This window comes from Epinephelus fuscoguttatus, linkage group LG16, assembly GCF_011397635.1.
Source record: "Epinephelus fuscoguttatus linkage group LG16, E.fuscoguttatus.final_Chr_v1".
NCBI lineage: Eukaryota > Metazoa > Chordata > Actinopteri > Perciformes > Serranidae > Epinephelus > Epinephelus fuscoguttatus.
The window spans coordinates 21,116,669-21,135,630 of NC_064767.1; the positions used below are offsets into that span (position 1 = coordinate 21,116,669).

At 42.0% G+C, this 18,962-nt stretch overlaps 1 protein-coding gene across 2 annotated transcripts in view; it reads right to left on the minus strand.

The window, feature by feature from the left end:
* The window catches only part of zgc:171482 (zinc finger protein), a 72,036-nt gene that overhangs the window by 15,727 nt on the left and 37,347 nt on the right, over nt 1-18,962 (minus strand). For both annotated transcript variants that reach the window (XM_049599913.1, XM_049599912.1), the window contains exons 5-6: nt 18,632-18,889; nt 8,697-8,793 (exon numbers count right to left, since the gene is read on the minus strand). In XM_049599913.1, coding sequence (XP_049455870.1) covers nt 8,697-8,793; nt 18,632-18,889 — 355 coding nt within the window. The remainder of the gene's footprint in view (nt 1-8,696; nt 8,794-18,631; nt 18,890-18,962) is intronic.

The window sequence follows — 18,962 nt, forward strand, 5'->3', positions numbered from 1 at the left end:
ACTTCAATTTAAGGAGATTTTCTCTCAGCCGCAATTTTGTTTTTACTTTCTCCTTCTCTTTGCACCGTTTTGTCTCCAATCCATCCTGTTTCTGTCTGTATCACTACATTTCTCCACATTCATCTGTCTCTCCTTATCAATTTTATCTGTTGTTTGGCATTTCTATCCGTTTTTATTTGTTTCGCCTCTGTCTCAAACATGATGTGTCTTTCTGTCTCCCTGCATCTCTCTTCCCATCTGTCTCTGTGTCTGTGGTGCATACTGTCTCTCTTGTGTCTATCAGTCTTGCTTACTTTCTCTTCTTCTCTCATAAACATGACTCTTTCAGTGTGTCTGCCCTCTTTTCCGCTTTGTGACAGTAAACCTGACAGGAGGAGAGAGTTATGTGGCACCCTTTTTTCCATGATTTACAGCCTCTGTGCGGAGATATTATACATCACAACAATGACGCGCTTTAGGAGTTTAGCTGACGCTCTTATCCAGGCTGACTAAGAGTGAGTGAAGTGCTGTATTAGGCACTCAGTATCTTGCTTAGTGGCATGTGGTAGTTGATGGACACTTCCTTGGCAAACATCAGTTCTTAAACCCTTTGTCCTGTCCAAAAACAAAATACGATATATTTTCCTGCTTCTCAACATCATCTCCTTCTGAATGTAATGATGCAGCTCCTTGTCTTGAAGTTTTGCTGAGAACTTTCTACCAAACTACACCTCACAAATGTCTATCTCTGCTAAGAAAAAAAATCACATGAGCGTCTGTGTGGTACATGTAATGCACAAGTAATCTTTCAATTCTGTTTTGAAAGTTTTGAATCTTCTTTCTGGTGCTTCCACATCCATAAACCAAATTCCAGTTTAAGTTCTGTTGTACTGATGTGAGCTGCTATCTCTGCACCCCAGCAAATCACACAGACGCTCTTTGAATGAGCAGGAAGCAGTCTGGGTAAGGGAAAAATGCATTTGGCTGATGGATTTCAGGTTAGACTTTGCCTTTAATATCTTAGGGTGTGCCATTTTCAGCCCAACCACAATTTCACCTCTGTATCTCACCTCAAGCTTTAGCGTCACACATTTGCACAAATTTAGCCTTTCATTTCCATGAGTCTTAATGGCAAAAATACATGGGACACAGACACAGTGTCACATCTGTGCCCCATGTATTTCTGCTGCTATATAATGAGCTGTGTCCTTAAACAAACCATTTTAAATAGAGTACTGTGAGTTAAAAACAATCTTAGAGGCACAGTTTACCCCAGAATCAAGAATACATATTTTACCTATTACCTGTGTTGCTATTTATCAATCTAGACTGTTTTGGTGGTGTTATATTTACTAATGGATGAAAATAACAATATTTAAATGGTTCTGCTCAGCTGAAGAGGACACCATTATTGTTTACACCTCAAGCACCTCGAGCAGAGTCTCTTGTCCATGAGTAGATGCATGCTTCCTATCCATGGTGATACAGTTGGTGGGTGTAGTTTGGTAGAAAGAAAATAGTTCCTATATGAAACTGCTCACAACAAGGTCTGTGGATTATTTTGCGTTATTGGCTTGTGATTTCTGGAAAGAGACATCGCTGTTGGGCTGTTTTAATGCTTTGAGCACCACAAGCCGAGTGCCACCTAGTTCCATTATATCTGAGAGAGGCCAGTAGAGACTGGACGATATGCTTATTTCCCGATTCAAAAGTATCATGATACTTAAGTGGCAATTTGATATATACTGTGATTTTTCAGTATTGTGATTCAGTATTCCCATTTATTTCTATTTTTGTTTACTTTTTTAACACTAAACCATGGGGAAAAAGTTAAATCATACACCTTCTGAAACTCTAGGAGGGGCACAGAGGACGCTACAACCTGCCTGCTGCACCTCCTTCTTCAGCACCTAGACTCTCTGGGCCACTTTATCAGGATACTCTTCGTGGACTTCAGCTCTGCCTTCAAAACCATACAGCGGCATCTGATGATCCAAACTACAACATCTCAACATCCCCCCTCGACTGATCAATCTCATCCACAACTTCCTCAGTAAGAGACTACAAGCTGTACAGGTAGGCTCAACCACATCACCTGCACTCACCACCAACACCGGAGCACCGCAGGGTTGTATGTTGAGTCCCTACTTTTACACACTTTACACTAATGACTGCATCAACCCATCCCCCAGGACCACTTACCTCAAATATTCAGACGACACAGCCATCCTCGCCCTTCTCACAGACGACTCTGCCCTCAACTACCATAACACTGTCACACACGTCACCCAGTGGTGTGACAGTGACCACCTTCAACCTCAACGTCACCAAAACAAAAGAATTAATAATCAGCGCTCCCTCCCCCCAGCACCCCATTATCATTAACAACCAAACAGTTGAAACAGTAGACAGCTTCAAATACCTCGGAATAACACTGGACAATAAACTCACCTTCGACCAGCACATCAGACATCCAGAAACGTAGTCAACAAAGACTATCAGTTATCCATAAGCTTAAAGGACTCTATGTTGCTCCACATCTCCTGCTGTTACTGTACCAAAGCATTATTCAATCCATCCTACTGTACTGTTCTACCTGTTTCTATACCATGCTCTCTGTCAAAAACCGGACTAAACTCACACGCATAACTGGCACTGCCGCAAAAATCATTGGTCTTCCCACACCCAACCTCGCTGAACTTAATAACAGAGCTATCACATGTATCGCAACCTCAATAGAACAGGACTCCACACACACACTAAATGAACATCTTGCCCTGCTGCCCTCAGGACGCAGGTATACAACACTGAGGTGCAGAAGGACCCGCTTCAGGAAAAGCCTGATTCCCGCAGCCATAGCTGCTCTGAACAACAGGCCCCGTTGATTGTGTCATGTTTATATGCTGTATATATGTCGTTACTTTTTACGTGCTGCTCGATATGATATATTCTGATGGTGACAGTGTTTGTATGTCATTGTTTTTCATGCTGAGTCCAACAAGTACAGTGCTGTGGAAAAGAATTTCCCCTTGGGGACAATAAAACCTGACCGACCGACCGACCGACCGACCGACCAACCACATCATGACACGTTTCCAGAAACAATGCGCTCAAATGTCAGTTTTCTGACTGACCTGAGATTGCAGCAGCAACATATACTGCACAGAAAATTAGCCGATAACTCCAACACTTGGCAACTCACACCAAAACGATCTAGGCTGGTAAACAGCACTACAGGTGAAAGGAAAATATGTTGTCTTTGATTTGGGGGTGAACTGCCCCTTTAAGTTAATCAGTCTACAAGAGTCTTTATTAATCCCTAAGGGGAAATGTATTTTTTTCACCCTGTTGTCATATACACACAGGGCAGAAATACACACAGGACCTATACATGCATTAAAAGGAGAGATGTCCACACTTCATGCTTGCTGTGTACGGGGACTCCCCTGAACTTAAATTTGGCAATAAGACAAGATATTATTTGACAAACTTCCAAAACAAATCATTTTTTTCTATGTACTTGTGCAGAGATCTTTATTATTTCAAGATATCGATCCTAATTTCTGAAAAGTTTGCTCGGGTGCAGGTCAGTCTTGTTTTGTAAACCATAACCTGTGAAACTGACTACGTGACTGGGAGTCTTGTTATGATGAAAGCTTTTGCAGTGTGTGAATTATGCAGTGTGTGAATTATGAGTATTGTACACATTGTGACAGAAGAGAAATATGATAATTAGTGTCAATATATATCACACACTGCATAGTATATGTAACATAAATGGTGATTCTCATATAAATAATACAAACCTTCCGCTCTTACTAATGATCAGTGGATATACGCATTTGAAATTTACCCTTGGCTATAAGAAAATCTATCCTATTATTTGTTCATGTCTCGTCCTCCTTCTCTCTCTGCCTTTCTCATCCTTGTTATTGCCATTTTTATTCTCACTACACCCACCACTCTCTAACAGTTAACTTGTTTGCCGAAGTTTGGTGTGTGCAGCCCAGACAAGTTATGCTCCAGGGCGGATAAATACAGACATTTCAGCTGAAGTGCTTCATCTCTCTAAAAAAAGACAAAAAAGGAGAAGAAGAAAAAGCCGCAACAACAAACTTATATCCTCAAGCAACCTTTTTATCTAACAAATACTCCATTCATAACAGTTAATTGCCATTAGATTGTTTCAAATACAAAGAGACACATATGTGCACATATGGCACAACACCGCCTGTAACCACGCTCGCGGCTATCTCATGGTAAATGCATGAAATGTAACTGTTCCATATCACTCTCTCTTCCTGCTGGTGAATATAATTTCCCTCACACTGACTGTGATTACATTTTCTCAAATCGCTAATGAAAATGATCAAATCTCATCGTGCGACTGCCATTCTTTATAATAAATAACCCTGTTTCCATTATGCCACCTCCGTCTGCTCCACATCTCTTTATGTGGCTTATATGTGTGTTATAAATTAATTTATGGCACAGTCTGGGTGAATACTCAATTCTGATTGGCTGCAGGGAGTCCATTAATTCTTGATATGGGACACCTACTAACTAGTTTTAGTGAAAGTGTCTGGTCACTGTTCTAAATGAATGTGCTGGCTACATAATATCAGCCTGGATCTAAAATGAGTAATCGCAGCAACAGGGTCGCAGCCAAAGCATCCGATTACAATTTACTGCAGCACGCTAACAAGCTAACATCTGTTTACAACACTGAGCGTAGACCTTCAGTGCCTCATCGACTGAACACCACAGGATGGGGACTGTAACATGCAAGCTGCAAGACGTACACTGACCCTCTGAACTTACACTTTGAATCACTCAGGGATCATCTCACATCCCACTCACTCAACTGTCAACCATACACAATGCACATATACTTTTTAATGTGCCTCGGGTTTTAACAGATCTAGGGAAAACTGCATTTTCCTACTCTGTACAATGACCATGAAACAATCTTCAAAAAGATCCAAAATCAGAAAACACTTGTATCTATTGATGAATTAAAGGACATCATAAAGAATGTGGTGATAGAGAGGAGTTGTTGTTTCATTGTGGATTTTTGTATTGACTGTTGTATTTCTTGCATTTTAAATGTGTTTTTATTGGCTGCTACCTTGGCCAGGTCTCTCCTGTTAAAGAGATTTTCAATCTCAATGGGACTTCCTGGTTAAATAAAGGTAAAGAATGTTGCTAGCCTAATGTTAGCTTTCTGGCTAATAGCTGAGCCAAAGGGTTATATGAGCTAGCGGACTAGAAATATCTAGAAATACCAAATTGTATCTAAGGTTTGTCCTATTTACTACAGTAGTAGGCTAAGCAATGTTTCCATTGCATGAGAACCTACAGTAATGGGATGGTAATGACTGTTCCAGGTATTAGCAGAGACCACTGATGAACCAAGATGGCCCACTTTAGATTCATTTCCTGTAACTGTGTCACATGGCTTTCACCATGGCCCCGTCCCTTTAGGAAACTAGCAATGGCAGTCCAGAGTCTATTAATTCAAATGGGAGAAGTGAATGTGAGTCCAGATTATGACTGTTTTCGTTGCCCCATAGTCACTGAAGTAAATACTGGACCTATTTGTCACAAGCCCCAACCCTTCTAAGCATTCTGAGACTGAAATGGCAGTTTTTCAGAAACAAACTTTTACTGTATATAGTGTTGTATCATTGATTTCATCCATCCACACAATGCTTACTACACTTCCAAATGAGGCGGAGGTATACGTGGGAGAGACAACCATGCCCACTTAGGAGACTGGAAGTGTATACCATTTCATACCACTGGTGCAGCTTGTAGTGGGATATCTTCTGTTATAGAGTATCTTTGGTATTAGTCAAACCGAGTTTTGACTTGTGAAAAGCTCAAGATTTTGGAAAAAAAATTAAATGAATGGTCAATTTTTTTTCTTTGCCAAGTGAACATGGTAAAAGTGGGACAATTCCCATCAAGCTCACCATTATCAGGAAATAATGGACGACTGGGAGGCCAGAAACGGCCTTGAGTGGAACTGTCAGTCTCTCAGCCCTATGTCACTGTCCACTGAACAATGAAGTATAAATGTTAAGGCTATCTCCTTTTCTGAAAAAGAAAACCCTAAATGTTTAAAATAGTCTAATGTTTGGATCCATCTGGAGCATCTTAATGACAAACCATACCTTGTGTCTTTAGCCCTCGGTATTCTGCATAAAACTTGTTTTTATTCAACCTGTTAGTGCAGTTGATTGAAGGACATGCTTTAACCATTCCAGCATGTTTTATTGTGTGCGTGCACATTGGCAGACAATGACCGCAGTGTGACATCATGCATCACCTCTGTAGGGTAGTGCAGGAAAAGGACTGTACACCAGTTCAAAAGTGATTCTCTGTGTTGCAAATGGCCACACTCATAGGCTAAAAGTCTGTGGTTACAGCCTCCTCCTGACTGCACTGCACTGCCTCCTTTTCATTGAGGGTGCTTGTGTTTTTGTGTGTCTCAACGCAATGAATTATACAAATAGGGAAAAGGGCACACACTTTCAGTTTATTCCAAAAAGAGTCTATGATGTTGCACTCGTTTGTAACTATAAGAAGTGCTTTAAGTAGAAAAATGAAAGAAGAGAGCTTGAGAGAGTTCAAATCTGCCTTCTCTCACAGACTCTCTGTTTCATATGCTGTATTCACGCTACAAAGCATCAGGCTACGGGTCATTTTTCAATAGAAGCAGGTGACATAAAGCTACAGACTGATGCCCGATACTTGTTGCTGTTTGACGGGCGCAATGTGCAACAAATCAAAGTGTAGCTGCCCTCAACTTTTTTCAGCTCTATACAGGCTTTCTGTGTATTGTGATGCTCATGGGGATGCGATGAGTCGGTGAAATGTGATGTTAAAATGAGGCTCAGACATTGATCCAAACCATAGATTTTTCTCAAACAAATACAAACTCTAGATGATATTCAGTCAAGAGGCTTTGTTGCAAGTAGCAGACAATCAAGCACATGATGACAATCCACAGTCTACGGTGACTTGGCGATAATGCAGCTGGCCATGCTGTTGCTTTGTCACTGGTGGTGTGAAGGCATTATTATGGTTTGTTCACACTACGAGTGGCAAAGCTGCAGCGTGGCCAGCTAGATTGTCACCCATTACTCAGGCGCTCGTTGATGTAATTCGGTGTGTGTCTGCAACAGGCAACAATGCACCTACAGTCAATGGGCCTCATGCTCAAACACTGCGCTTGCACAAATCTGTGCTTAAGCCATGTATAGGAACGTTTTATGCACAAAACTGGAATTATCAGTATTTTCCTACCTCTATTTGTTCATACTCAAATTTAAAACAGCCTCAGACCATACACACACAAATGATAAAGACCCAGCTGTCTTAGATAATACGAGCACGCAGCTTTTTAGTAAATGTATCAAATATTAAAACCACATTTATTAAAAACGTTTTAATAGACAACAAAATTTAAAATTCAATTTGCTAACATTTTAGTGCCATTGACATCATTATCATTAATATTTATAGGCATCCAGGGTTTATAAAACATTCTGATCTACCACACAGCAGGTGTTAAGATGACATATCTAACCTTCAGGAAAAAGAGCATTGGAGACCAACACGTCTGAACATCTTTGAAGGGAGTGATGAATGGCTTATCATCTTCCAACTGCCAAGACATTCACAGTTGTCTTGTGAATGAACTGTTGCTGTGTCAGTGCCTTAATATGCACGTAGAACAACGTCTCCGCCTTCTCCATGATGCACCTTTGGTTAAACGTATTTCCATGTATAGAGAAATGGAGGTGTGGCAGTATGCTGATTGCAGATAGCGGGCACGTGTGTGTCAGTTTAGAATGAGACTACTTCACTTGCATATGCACTGTGGTAAGAACAAAATTGTCCAGTAGGCACGTCATGTATCTGTTAATTCTGTGTATGCACTTATTTTGTGCAGGGTGAACTTATTTATATACTTAATAGTAAATGAGGCCCAGTGTCATCTAATAAACTGGTTCTCAACAGGTTGCCATGGAGTCCTGATTCCCACACAGTTTAATTTTTTCAGCCTCATACTTGCGTTTGGCCATATAGTAAAGCTAGTTTGCTGTCTCTGACAAGTAGCTGTCCTTTCTCTCACTCACTCTACTGCAGGAAACATCACTTCAAAATAAAGGCTCTGTGCTGGAAATTCACCTTACTTCAAAATAAAGTGCGTTTTTTACAAACTTGACATGTTCGCGGATCACTTGCAGTCCATTCAAAATGGGCCCACGACCCACTTTTGGACTGCGACCCACCAGTTGTTATCCACTGATCTAACGTTTGTATTTGGTCAGAAAAGTATATGTCCTTTTGATCCATGTCTGAGCCCCATTTTAACATCATATTTTGCTGCCCTATTGCATCCCTGTGTACACAGCAATACACAGAAAGCTACACATACAGACAGCTAACTAACATTGTGTGTCTAAAGGGACTGGAAATTGGAAAATAAAAACATTGGTTGACGCTTCACTGTGTCATTGGAGACCTTCAAAAAGCTGAGGCCAGCTCAACTTAAACAAGTATCAGACATCACTTTGTAGCTTCAAGTCACCGGCTTCCGTTGAAAATACCTTGTACCCTGTGGCTTTGTCATCAGCAGCTGAACACAGTATTATTTGATTGACTGACCACTCATCCATCCAAACTGCTGAGTCTATTGCACTCACTTGTTCTGGTGCTTGGAGCCCTGGAGGTGTGCATGGTACTGCTCGATGGAGTTGAGGACCACACTGCAGACACTGCAGGAGTAACTACTGCGCAGCCCTGGAGAGACACAAACACACAGGTACAGCGGTTACTGTGAGGGCACTTATCTTTAAAAACCGTAATCATAATCATCATCTGGATCACTGGGAGCATCAACAGCGAGGCCAACATGAGCAACAATGAAAATTTGAACTGACAAGTCTTATTTAGACAGTCTTATTTTTACACTCCACAGTGCGGGGCAATTTTCCTAATTAGAGAGCATCTGGAAGAAGATTTGATTAGACTAATCATTAGCAGAAAGCCAGTTACAATTTTAGATCCTATGATCATCATCTCTTTTTAGTGCCCATGTTTGTGAAGGTGCCTTTTCAAAGTTGAACTTCAACAGGATGAGAAGAATTAGGACACCAGAGGTAAGAAAAGAACAGTGCGGTAGGTTGTGTTCATGTGCAGTGCTGCGTGCAGCTGTGCACGCGTGCACGTTAGTATTGTATCGGTGAATGTGTGCTTGAGATGGCGCGGCTCAGACACAGATGTGAACTAATTAGAGGGTTTGCAGGTGGTCGAGATGAACAACCAAAAATAGATGGATGAGGATGGAGATACTGACAGAGTGGGGTGAAGAGCGATGAGGAGGGGCAGGCGGAGGGTTAGGTAGACAGAACGAGTGAAAAGAGGAACATTTCCGGGGAAAAATACGATGGGTAGAAAAAGATGAAGGAGAGGGAGACTTGGTGAGGATAACGAGTTGTCACAATACAGCGGTGACGTAAAAGGCATGCAGGGCTTTAATGACCACAGGGGAGGAAACATGACATATGTATCCTTCCTAAAAAAAAAAATATCCTCATACATGTTGTAACTACAGCGTGGCAGCACAAATCTTCTTTCTTTCACAAGGGCAGAGGAAGCAGAGGAAATGCTCTCTGTGTCGACGAGGATAGGCCAATCAGCAGCATGACATAATTGGCTGTGCATTCTCTGTCAGAGATGCAATGAAGTGCTATTTTTGTTTTCTCACATTTTGCACACTGCGGAGCCGTCACTGCAGAACTCAGATCGGAGATGAGCAACCTTGACACTTCAGGGTTGTATAACAAAACAGTCAAAAACTAATTGCTTGAAGCCCTTTCCCCCCAGCCTGTCCCTCCCCTCCTTGTCAGAGCTTTTATTTTTTTTCACATTTTCATTCGACGATGAATGTGTAATTCTGGGTGTGGTGACTGAAATCGGGCGTGCTTGCTTGTGTGTCGCTGCCCTTTTCTCTGCTGTCATTACTGTCCTTGAGATTTATGAGTTGTCTGTGTAGTCCATCACCTTTCTGACCTTCTGTGGCGGTAATTGGTGAAGTATGTTGGGAGATGAAGTTGTGATGTAGTTAGGAGCAGTGGGAGGTCATTTAGACTGGGCTGGAGCTGCATAATGTGGCATATCTACCCCCTGTTCTCCCAGAGTCGCTCTGTCTGTTTTAGGGGTGATTAAGGACAAATAGTCATTTACAAGAAAGCCACGACTGAATTAGTTGCCTGCAGTAAGCCCTGTCTTGGCTTAAATGTTGATATTTTGCATCTATTAGGAGCTAATAACTTAGTCTGTGTGCGTTAAAGAAAGAAAAAAAAGAGAGATTGTACATCTTCTTCTGCCAAAATGTCATTACTTCTGTTCTCTCTTAATGAAAAGGCTATTAATTGGAGAAGAGATAATTTAGAAAAAGAAAGGAACGATAATTCTCTCTCTCATTCTCCTTCCCTTTCTCTTCCCCGTAATTCTACACCGCCGCAAGGATTACACAAAGAGGTCTTTTCTTGTATACACGATTAAGTGTGTTTTATGTGCGTGTGTGTGTGTGTGCGCACACACAAAGGCAGCTTCTCTGCTTTTAGCCTGATTGATGTCACCTCCCCACTGCCTGGCCGAGTAGCACTGATGTACAATATGCTGCAGTTTGTGTCTGTGCCAGAAAATGTGCGTGTGTGCCAGTTTTGGGTACGCACACATAACACACACACATGGCCACATGCACAGACACTGTGCTTTTGGTTAATAAAGCAGTTCTGGCATAAGAAAACACTGTGCCCTAATCCATGTTAATTACATGCAGGGAAAGTGTGTGTGTGTGTGTGTGTGTGTGTGTGTGTGCATCTGACAGCATGCAGCGCAGGGCTGTGAATGTGGGTTTTTTTGTGAGCATGAGCAGTATTTGTGAGGGTGTTCTAAGCCTTGTTAATTACACAAGAAGATATGCCAGGGAGAGAGAGAAAAGAGGGGGTGAGATGAGCTGAGGCAGTGGGTGTGGAGCTGTTTTTGTGACTGTCGGTTAATGCACAGAGTCCTCTGGCACTGCTGGCACCCCTGGTATGGAGATGCCTAAATGCTTGTCAAAAAAGTAATGAGCTACATTATGTGCGAAGAGATTTAAGAAAATGTTGTTCTTTTCAAAAACCCTTTTGCAAAGAAATGTAACATCTTCCTCCAGTTTCAATGTCTGATATATTGCGACTTAGCCTGAGCTCAAGCAACATTAATGACCCATTTGGAGCATCATGTTCATGGCTCGTTCCATTAGGACGAGCTGCCAAGCTCTAACTGCGGTGTCTTTCATTTGTGAGTCCCAGAGGGTTTACAGGTAGGGCTCAGAGCTGACAGTTTTACAATCTGGTACTGCAGGAACACTGTTGGTTAAATAGTCGATGGTTTCAAGAAGCACAGGGAGTAAATGAGCCTTAAAGGGATACTTTTACTATTTTTAACCAGCTTTGTATCATAACAACGTGGGTAGTATGTGTAAATGAACTATGATAAATTTCCCTCCATTTACCAGCGCCAAGATCTCCCTGCTCATCTCTCAGCTCAAATCCATGAAATGCGTCATCCAGCGGATTTTCGCCGGCTCTAGCATGGATGTATAAAGAGAACTGCATATAGCGTTGGAGGCTGGGCCCCGTTCATTCCTGTGAAAGTTGCTCAGTGGTAAATGAAGCCAAAATTTTTTAACTGCACTGCTTCCACATCACTGGGCCCATACAGTGAGACTTCTATTGTCCAACCAGCTACTCAAAGTTTAGTGCTCTGCTAGCTTGAATGGGGATAAAATGAATTAATTGTTCTGTCCTTCTAGACTTTCATAATGTTACCAGACCAATGGAATCAAATCCTGATCATTTTGCGGGGGTACTGACGCTAAAAAAAATGTATCCACTAATTTACATGCGTAACATAATGTGTTACCATCTGTTACTGATTCAGGAGTTGTAATTCCACCGTTTGGCCATTGTGAAAATTGGTTTCAAAGCCCGGCCACTTCCTGGAGGCATAGGCTCCTGGGCTGTTGCTCAATGTGCAGATTGTAATTCTGCATTTTTGTATGTCTGCCACCATGGCGTAGAGAAGCGGATCAAGTGAGAGCCACCCACCTGACTGATTTAACCGTAAAACTTGTAAAAGCTATTTAAATATAAACCAAGACTCGGTTACTGTATTGCCTGTCTGAAGATGTATTCAGAAACATGCTTTGTTGCATTGCTCTGTTAATACAAGAATTTGCGATCAAGAAGTAGGTGCCATAATATTTACTTTATTGTTAAAATGGAGGTTGAAAAAGTGATGAAATGAATGAATTCAAATGATGATACTCAGATTCTGTTGCTATGTTGCCTATTTCTTGGCTTTCGGAAACATATTTTAACTCACTGTTTAACTGTAACACAAGATTGTTTGTTACCAGCTGACTGCCATATAGTCTCCTGTGCCAAAACGGTCAAACTTGCATTGCGTCACCCAGTGCATTCTGGTAGTTGTAGGTTTTCTACCTCATGAGCAAAAGCGAATGCTACTACCCTTTTCCCTCTGTTTTCTCTGGTCATGTAGCACAAATTAGCACCAAGTATTTACGTTTTGTTTTTCTCCTGCATAGACAGCCCAGTTTTGTGAAAAGACCATTTCCCAGGACTAAAATACATATTTAAGCACATTGTTCAACCACCGCTTAACATCAAGTTACATGAATTTCAAGGTAGAGCTTCCTCTATTTTCCGCTTTCTTCCTATGGGACCGACTGCGACTGAGAGTCTCACTGTATGGTATTCATCTGTTTTTATTCACAGTGGAGGCAGGCATAATAGTTTTCAGAGCCCTTCAGAGCCTTTGTGCTGTGGTACACCATTAGTTTACCATGCGCTTTGCAAGATTAAAAAGGAACTGGATCCAAAAGGAAACCCATTGAGATGCAATCAAAACCAACAGTCTGCAGCAAAGACTTGACAGTACGTCTCGCAGGAATATATCACAAATACCATAACAGAGAGGGGTTGAGGATGGGGTGAGAGTCAGACTGAATCCAAGTAGAATTTCACCAAGCAACAAACTTTGAAGGACCTATAGAGAGACTAATTAGTTTTGCAGCGAACGTGACAGTAATTGGAAAGACCATCTGTTTTAGACAAAAAATTATCATACCGGGGAAACAAACTCTCTCTTTCTGAACTATTGCTTTTAAAGAAAATGTCCAGATTCTTCTACATTTTTCAGGTTGACGTTACAGCTCATTAGTTTTTGTTGTTTGTCCTCTGTCTCATCCCAACCAAGGAATCAATCTTCAAAGCTGGTTATGTATTGATATTCAGGCTGGGTATTGTTTGAACATGTTATCAGCACCAATATAATACCTGCCTTTCCGGACTAATATAAAAACCTTTCAGTAAAACTTTTTATTACCTTACTTTGGGAAACATAAACTAACCATTTTCCTTTCACTAAATATGCCAGAATATGATAGTTTTGCCACTTGGGTTCGACATTCACATATGAAAGTTAATATGGCAAACCTATTGGCAAACAGTTCCACATGTAGCCAGCACAATGCAGTTTTAGCTTTCATCTGAAGTTGAGATTCTGGCCACCTCACAAGTGTAATGTCCAATATTCATTCTCCACCAACACCCAAAAGAAATTCTTTAGCCAAAGCAAATCATCCCTCTCATACGTAGTCATTTGAACCACTGTTAACATTAAGATACTGATGTCAGGTTCATACTTGTATTTGGGGTTTCTACTAGAACAGTGGTTCCCAACTGCTCCAGCCACAGAGTCCAGATATCTGCTTAGTCATTAGTTCCATGTCCATTCAGTCTAATGTATTCAGCGTCATACTTGCCGTCTGTGTAAAGTAACTGTCCATTATTCATTCACGCTGCATCAGAAAACAGCATCTCAAAATAAAAGCTCTGTGCCGGAAATTCACTGTACTTCAAGATAAAGAGTGTTTTTTACAAACTTGACAGATTCGCAAGCCACTTGCAGTCCATTCAGAATGGACCCGCAACCCGCTTTTGGGCCACAACTCACCAGTTGGGAACCACTGTACTAGACCATGTTTACATGCTACAATGTTAAAAACAAAACAAAACCCTATTTCCCCCATACTATCCATGCTGGAGCATCTGTATTCACCCTCTGTCTGAAATGCTTCTTTTAAGCACCTGTCTCTTTTAGCCCTCCTTCAGTAAAAGCCCATTCTGCTGTAATTGGTCAGCGTTTCTGGGTCTTCCGCAGCTTGGTGTCTGCACCAAGCCTCCAGGAACAGCACTGTGTTTTGAAGCCAATTTGACACAATGGCTGGTCTGTGGAATTACAACGCAGGGTTCTTCAAATACTGCTGTTAGCCCCAAAAGACTGTTTTTTGCCCATAGACTTACATTGTCAAAGAGACATCAGTGGATCCATTTTTTGGATGACTTTTTTCACTTCAGGGACTTGATCCACTGAGTTTGATAACATTTTGAAAATCTAGAAGAGCCACATGCTTAAATAATTTTATTCCCATTAAAAATAGAGGAGGTCTAAACTTCGTCAGCTGCTCAACTTCCGACAGTCTCCAGTCTGCCTGCACTATAGGCCTAACGATACAGAAGATCCGGTTCATTTTATACCAGGGAAGTTGAACTTTTTAGCGTCGTGCCCCACTGAGCAATTTTCAAAGTAATGAAAAGGGCCCTGCCATCAACACTGTATCCAGTTATCTTTATACATCCATGCTCTGCACCATAGTTGCTGCTGGGGGATTGATGGTTACAGAGAACAGTGGCACTTTCTACCCCAATAAAAGCTTTTAAACCAAAATCTTCACAGCCAAACATGAAAATAAGGAAAGGCATAGTATGTCCCCTTTAAACACAACCTTTATGTATAGGAAACTTTTTTCATTTATGTAGGGTGAAATCTGATCAAAAAATAAATAAACAAGCCTAAGAATTACTTGACACTTTTCGGTACTTGATGTTATAGACACATTGCGATCAGTGCCAAAAAGTACATTTACAGTATACAGTATATCTTGTTTATGTGCGCATCTATATCAGCCTGATTTGTTTGTGAGACTGTGTCACAGTGAGTGCTGTCTCAAGAGAGAGGAGGTCAGCTCTGTCTCCCATCTCACTGATGACACAGTCATCAATTACACACAATTTTCTTTGGTACTTCACCCTCTCTGGAGCCCTCTCACGTACACACACACACACATGCAGACACACACACTCCAGTTGTAGACGCTTATCTCACTGCTTCTAATTCTCTACCAAGTCTCCAGAGAGAAGAGACAATGCGTCGGCTCTGTCTTGAGGGGTTTCTACCCCTGTTGTGATTTATGTAAGAACACAGCCAAGTCAGCCGGGCTCCATCCCTCGTCAGTAGCCACCCCCACTGCAACTCCCTCGTCCACCCCCATAATCCATCTCCAAGGGTTTCGTCTGGCACCTAGCCGCGGAAAATAACGACAGTCTCCCCTGTGCCCTGTCTGCACAATTACACCAGAAAAATCCAAGAGTAAGAAACAGTGTCGATATAAATGTCATGGGGATTTTGTGATATGTTTCGGTCGTGAGAGTGCGAGAAGGGTGGCAGGAAATAGGAGGAGAGACAAAGAGAGAATGCAGGACTACAAGTAAAGGTCAGTATCATCAATAGGACACAAGCAGACAATACAGCGAGGCAGACTCTGTAGCCACAGTTTGGAGAGTGAGGAAATATTGGTGTGTAAATAATTCACCTGTGCCTCGTGGGGAGCTAATGAGGATGACAGATGAGACATGACGAGAGATCGGAGCCCCTAGTGGTACAGTATGCGTGCACACACATTTACACACAAACCCACAGCAACAACAAACACGGACACAAGACAGAGTACAGCGGCAGGAGGGGGGTGGGAAAAGGATAAAAGAGAGTAAAGAGAAAACGGTTCCACAACAGGAAAAGGAAGACAAAAGGACAGAGACAAATCTAAACTTGACTGAGACAGAATTCCTCATTTCTTCCCCCTCCTCCTCTCTCTCTTCGCTCAGCTGCCGCCTTGAGCTCGACCCTCCCTCTGCGATTACACCCCACACACCTGTGACTTCACACCTGAAGTGGTGATAAAAGCCAATCAGATGTGAGAATCTTGCACCAGTGGAAATGTGTCTAACTGAAGAAGAACAAATGACTAGTGACAATGGAGCCCCGCACGGCAATGAACAAAGACTAAAGGCACTGGAACAAACACTTGATTGATGGCACGTATAATAGATCACGTCAGCAGCGAGCTCACTTAGAAATCTTGGACCAGTTCATTGCCCTTGAAAAGTAAATAGACTTTGTAGTAGAGCATCAAGCAAAGGAAGGAAAATCAGACTTTTATATATGCCTATTTTATATTTACAATCTTAAATGTGTTTTGTAGTTTAATGCTGAGATTTGGACCTCCCAAAAAACAGCTGAGGTTGTGGGATGTGGGTCACAGTGTGTGGATGGAGGACGATATCCAACATGACACCACTTAAAGCCTCTGAGCCAGTGTAGGCGGCAACATGACTCATGCTTTTAATATGATTGGCTTCTTGAGATGATGGTTTGTGTCATGGCACCTGGAGCACAAAGCGAACGGCGCGGCTTCTGCTCACAGAGGATTTGCGTGTGTGTGTGTGTGTGTGTGTGTGTGTGAAGCAGTATGTGCGTGCTGTGTGCATTACAAAGCACATCAAACTTGAATGTGTGTGCGGCGGAGGTGTTGTGCGGCAATCGTGTTGCATGTTGGGCTGTGTGCTGCAGTAGGATGATGTTAGACGATATCACTCATAGGAACCAGAAAAGGAAAAAGCACTTTCTGTGCCAAAGACTATTAATAATTTCATTAGAATACCCTTCTGGCAGAAATGTGTGTATGAGCATGTGAATCAGTGTCCTCTTACTGCTACATTTGTGGGTGGAAGTGTTTGTGTGGGAGGGGGGAAGAAGAATGGAGCAGTAATTAAAGCCCGGGAGTCTCTATGATAACTGTAATTTAATCTCAGTTTTAATGTTTTAATATACATTAAGAAATAATTCCAGTTTTATCATTTATTAAGTCTCTGGTTATGTCATTATGTGTGGGACTCACGTTTCAACCCTCAGCAGAAATATTAGTCTGTAACATGTTGTTGCTCTGCTGCCAAAGCTTTTGCACTCTGTAGGTTCTCCTAAGTATGCTATATGCAGCATGCCAACAGAGGTCCCATTACTTTTTTTGACAGTTTAACACTTTGCAATGCTAGCACTAACAAGTGTGAAAGCTATGCCGTAATATGAGGGGACTGTGACCCCAGACAACCGACATGGAAAGGTTGGACTGTGGCAAGCAGATGATGAATAAGATGTGTCGAAATTTCAGTTGGACTGAGATGCACAGTTAATTAGAAAGAGACAAATATTTGCCCGGGATGATGGATGAGCTTACTCCTTCATTACTGGCTTAGAGTCCAACCCTGAAGATTATTTAGCCGGTGAATAACATTTCAAAGAGTACTCTAGTGATTTGGTATTACGCTATGATAAAGTTGGGGGAGATTAAACATAAGCAATGGTCAGAGGCTGAGATATTTTGACTTAATTAGTCGTGTCCCTAATAATGCTGGTTCCTACACTTATAGTAATGTAATTCCATAGTGTCTTTTTGTTGGACTTACACCTGGTTATCACTGGGGTTGGACATTTTAAGTAATTCCCAAATTCGAGTATTTACACTAAATTTTCACTGAGTTCTCAAGTACTTGGAAAAAAAAAATCTAAGGTAAGAATAAGTCTGAAATGAACACCTAACCCTAACCGCCCTGCACAGACTTTACTCTAATGCCTTGTCGCTACATGGATCTGTGCAGACAGTGTCCTGTCCAAAAAATGGACACTTTTAAAACAGAACAGGGTCAATATCTGTGTATATGTCTGTATGTATATAAAATAAAGTTATTACTCTATACTTAGAACGAATACTGATACTCATGTTCCCCTCTGTGTAATCTCGGCATTCTAATAAAAATCTGTGGCCTCCAAACAGCAGCTGAGATATCTCGATAACGTCACTGTCACCTGTTTTCACAAGCTGACTTCACTGTCAGATTGGACATATAAAAGTGATTGATTGCCTCTTTAACAGAACTATAAAACATTACTGTTCTGCACCTAAACTTAGATATTATTTTTGGAAGGTATTCAAATCATCTGTATCTTTGCTGTGCACTGCAAAAAGTTGGACAGTAGAGGGGGATGATCCAAGGCAGAAGCTTTATAGGTATGGTACAAAGACATAGGAGGAAGATAGTCGATCATAGTTTGTCCAAATGTATGGTGGATGTGGATAAGCTGATCTTTACTGTAACTGGCTGATGGTGCTAATTTTATCCATGAATAACTGGTGTTGCTTACCTCAGTATAATATCTGTGAAATGTACACCACATTGAAAGGCATATGAACATTTCAGAAGACCGCCCTCACCGCCACAGATCTTGAATGTGATCTCCCCCTTATCGTCTTTCCTTGTACAAAGTCGTAACACCCCTCCTGCCCTTCACTTGTCACTTGTGTCAGGCTCAGGGCCAAGAGGCTGACCTGTGCTCTCCGTGGCATCCAGGCTGCCCGCTAGCTGCTCCAGGAGGCGCGCTCTGGCTGCATTCCTGCGGTGTTTCTTGCCCTCGTAATGCTGCTGGGCCATCAGTGGGTTGTTGAACCAGGCTCCGCAAAGGCAGCAGTATTTCCCGGCCTCTCTTCCGCCGTTTCCGCCAACCACCGCCAGGGGCCAAGCCAGGTCAGGCGGAGGAGGGGGGCATGCAGCGGGGTCTGTGGGCAGCGGGGTGGAAGGGGAGGAATCTGGGGAGACAGAGACGAGGAGTGAGAGGTGAATGAGTGCAGAAGCAGAAGGGAAAGGAGAGAAGGAAGAGAG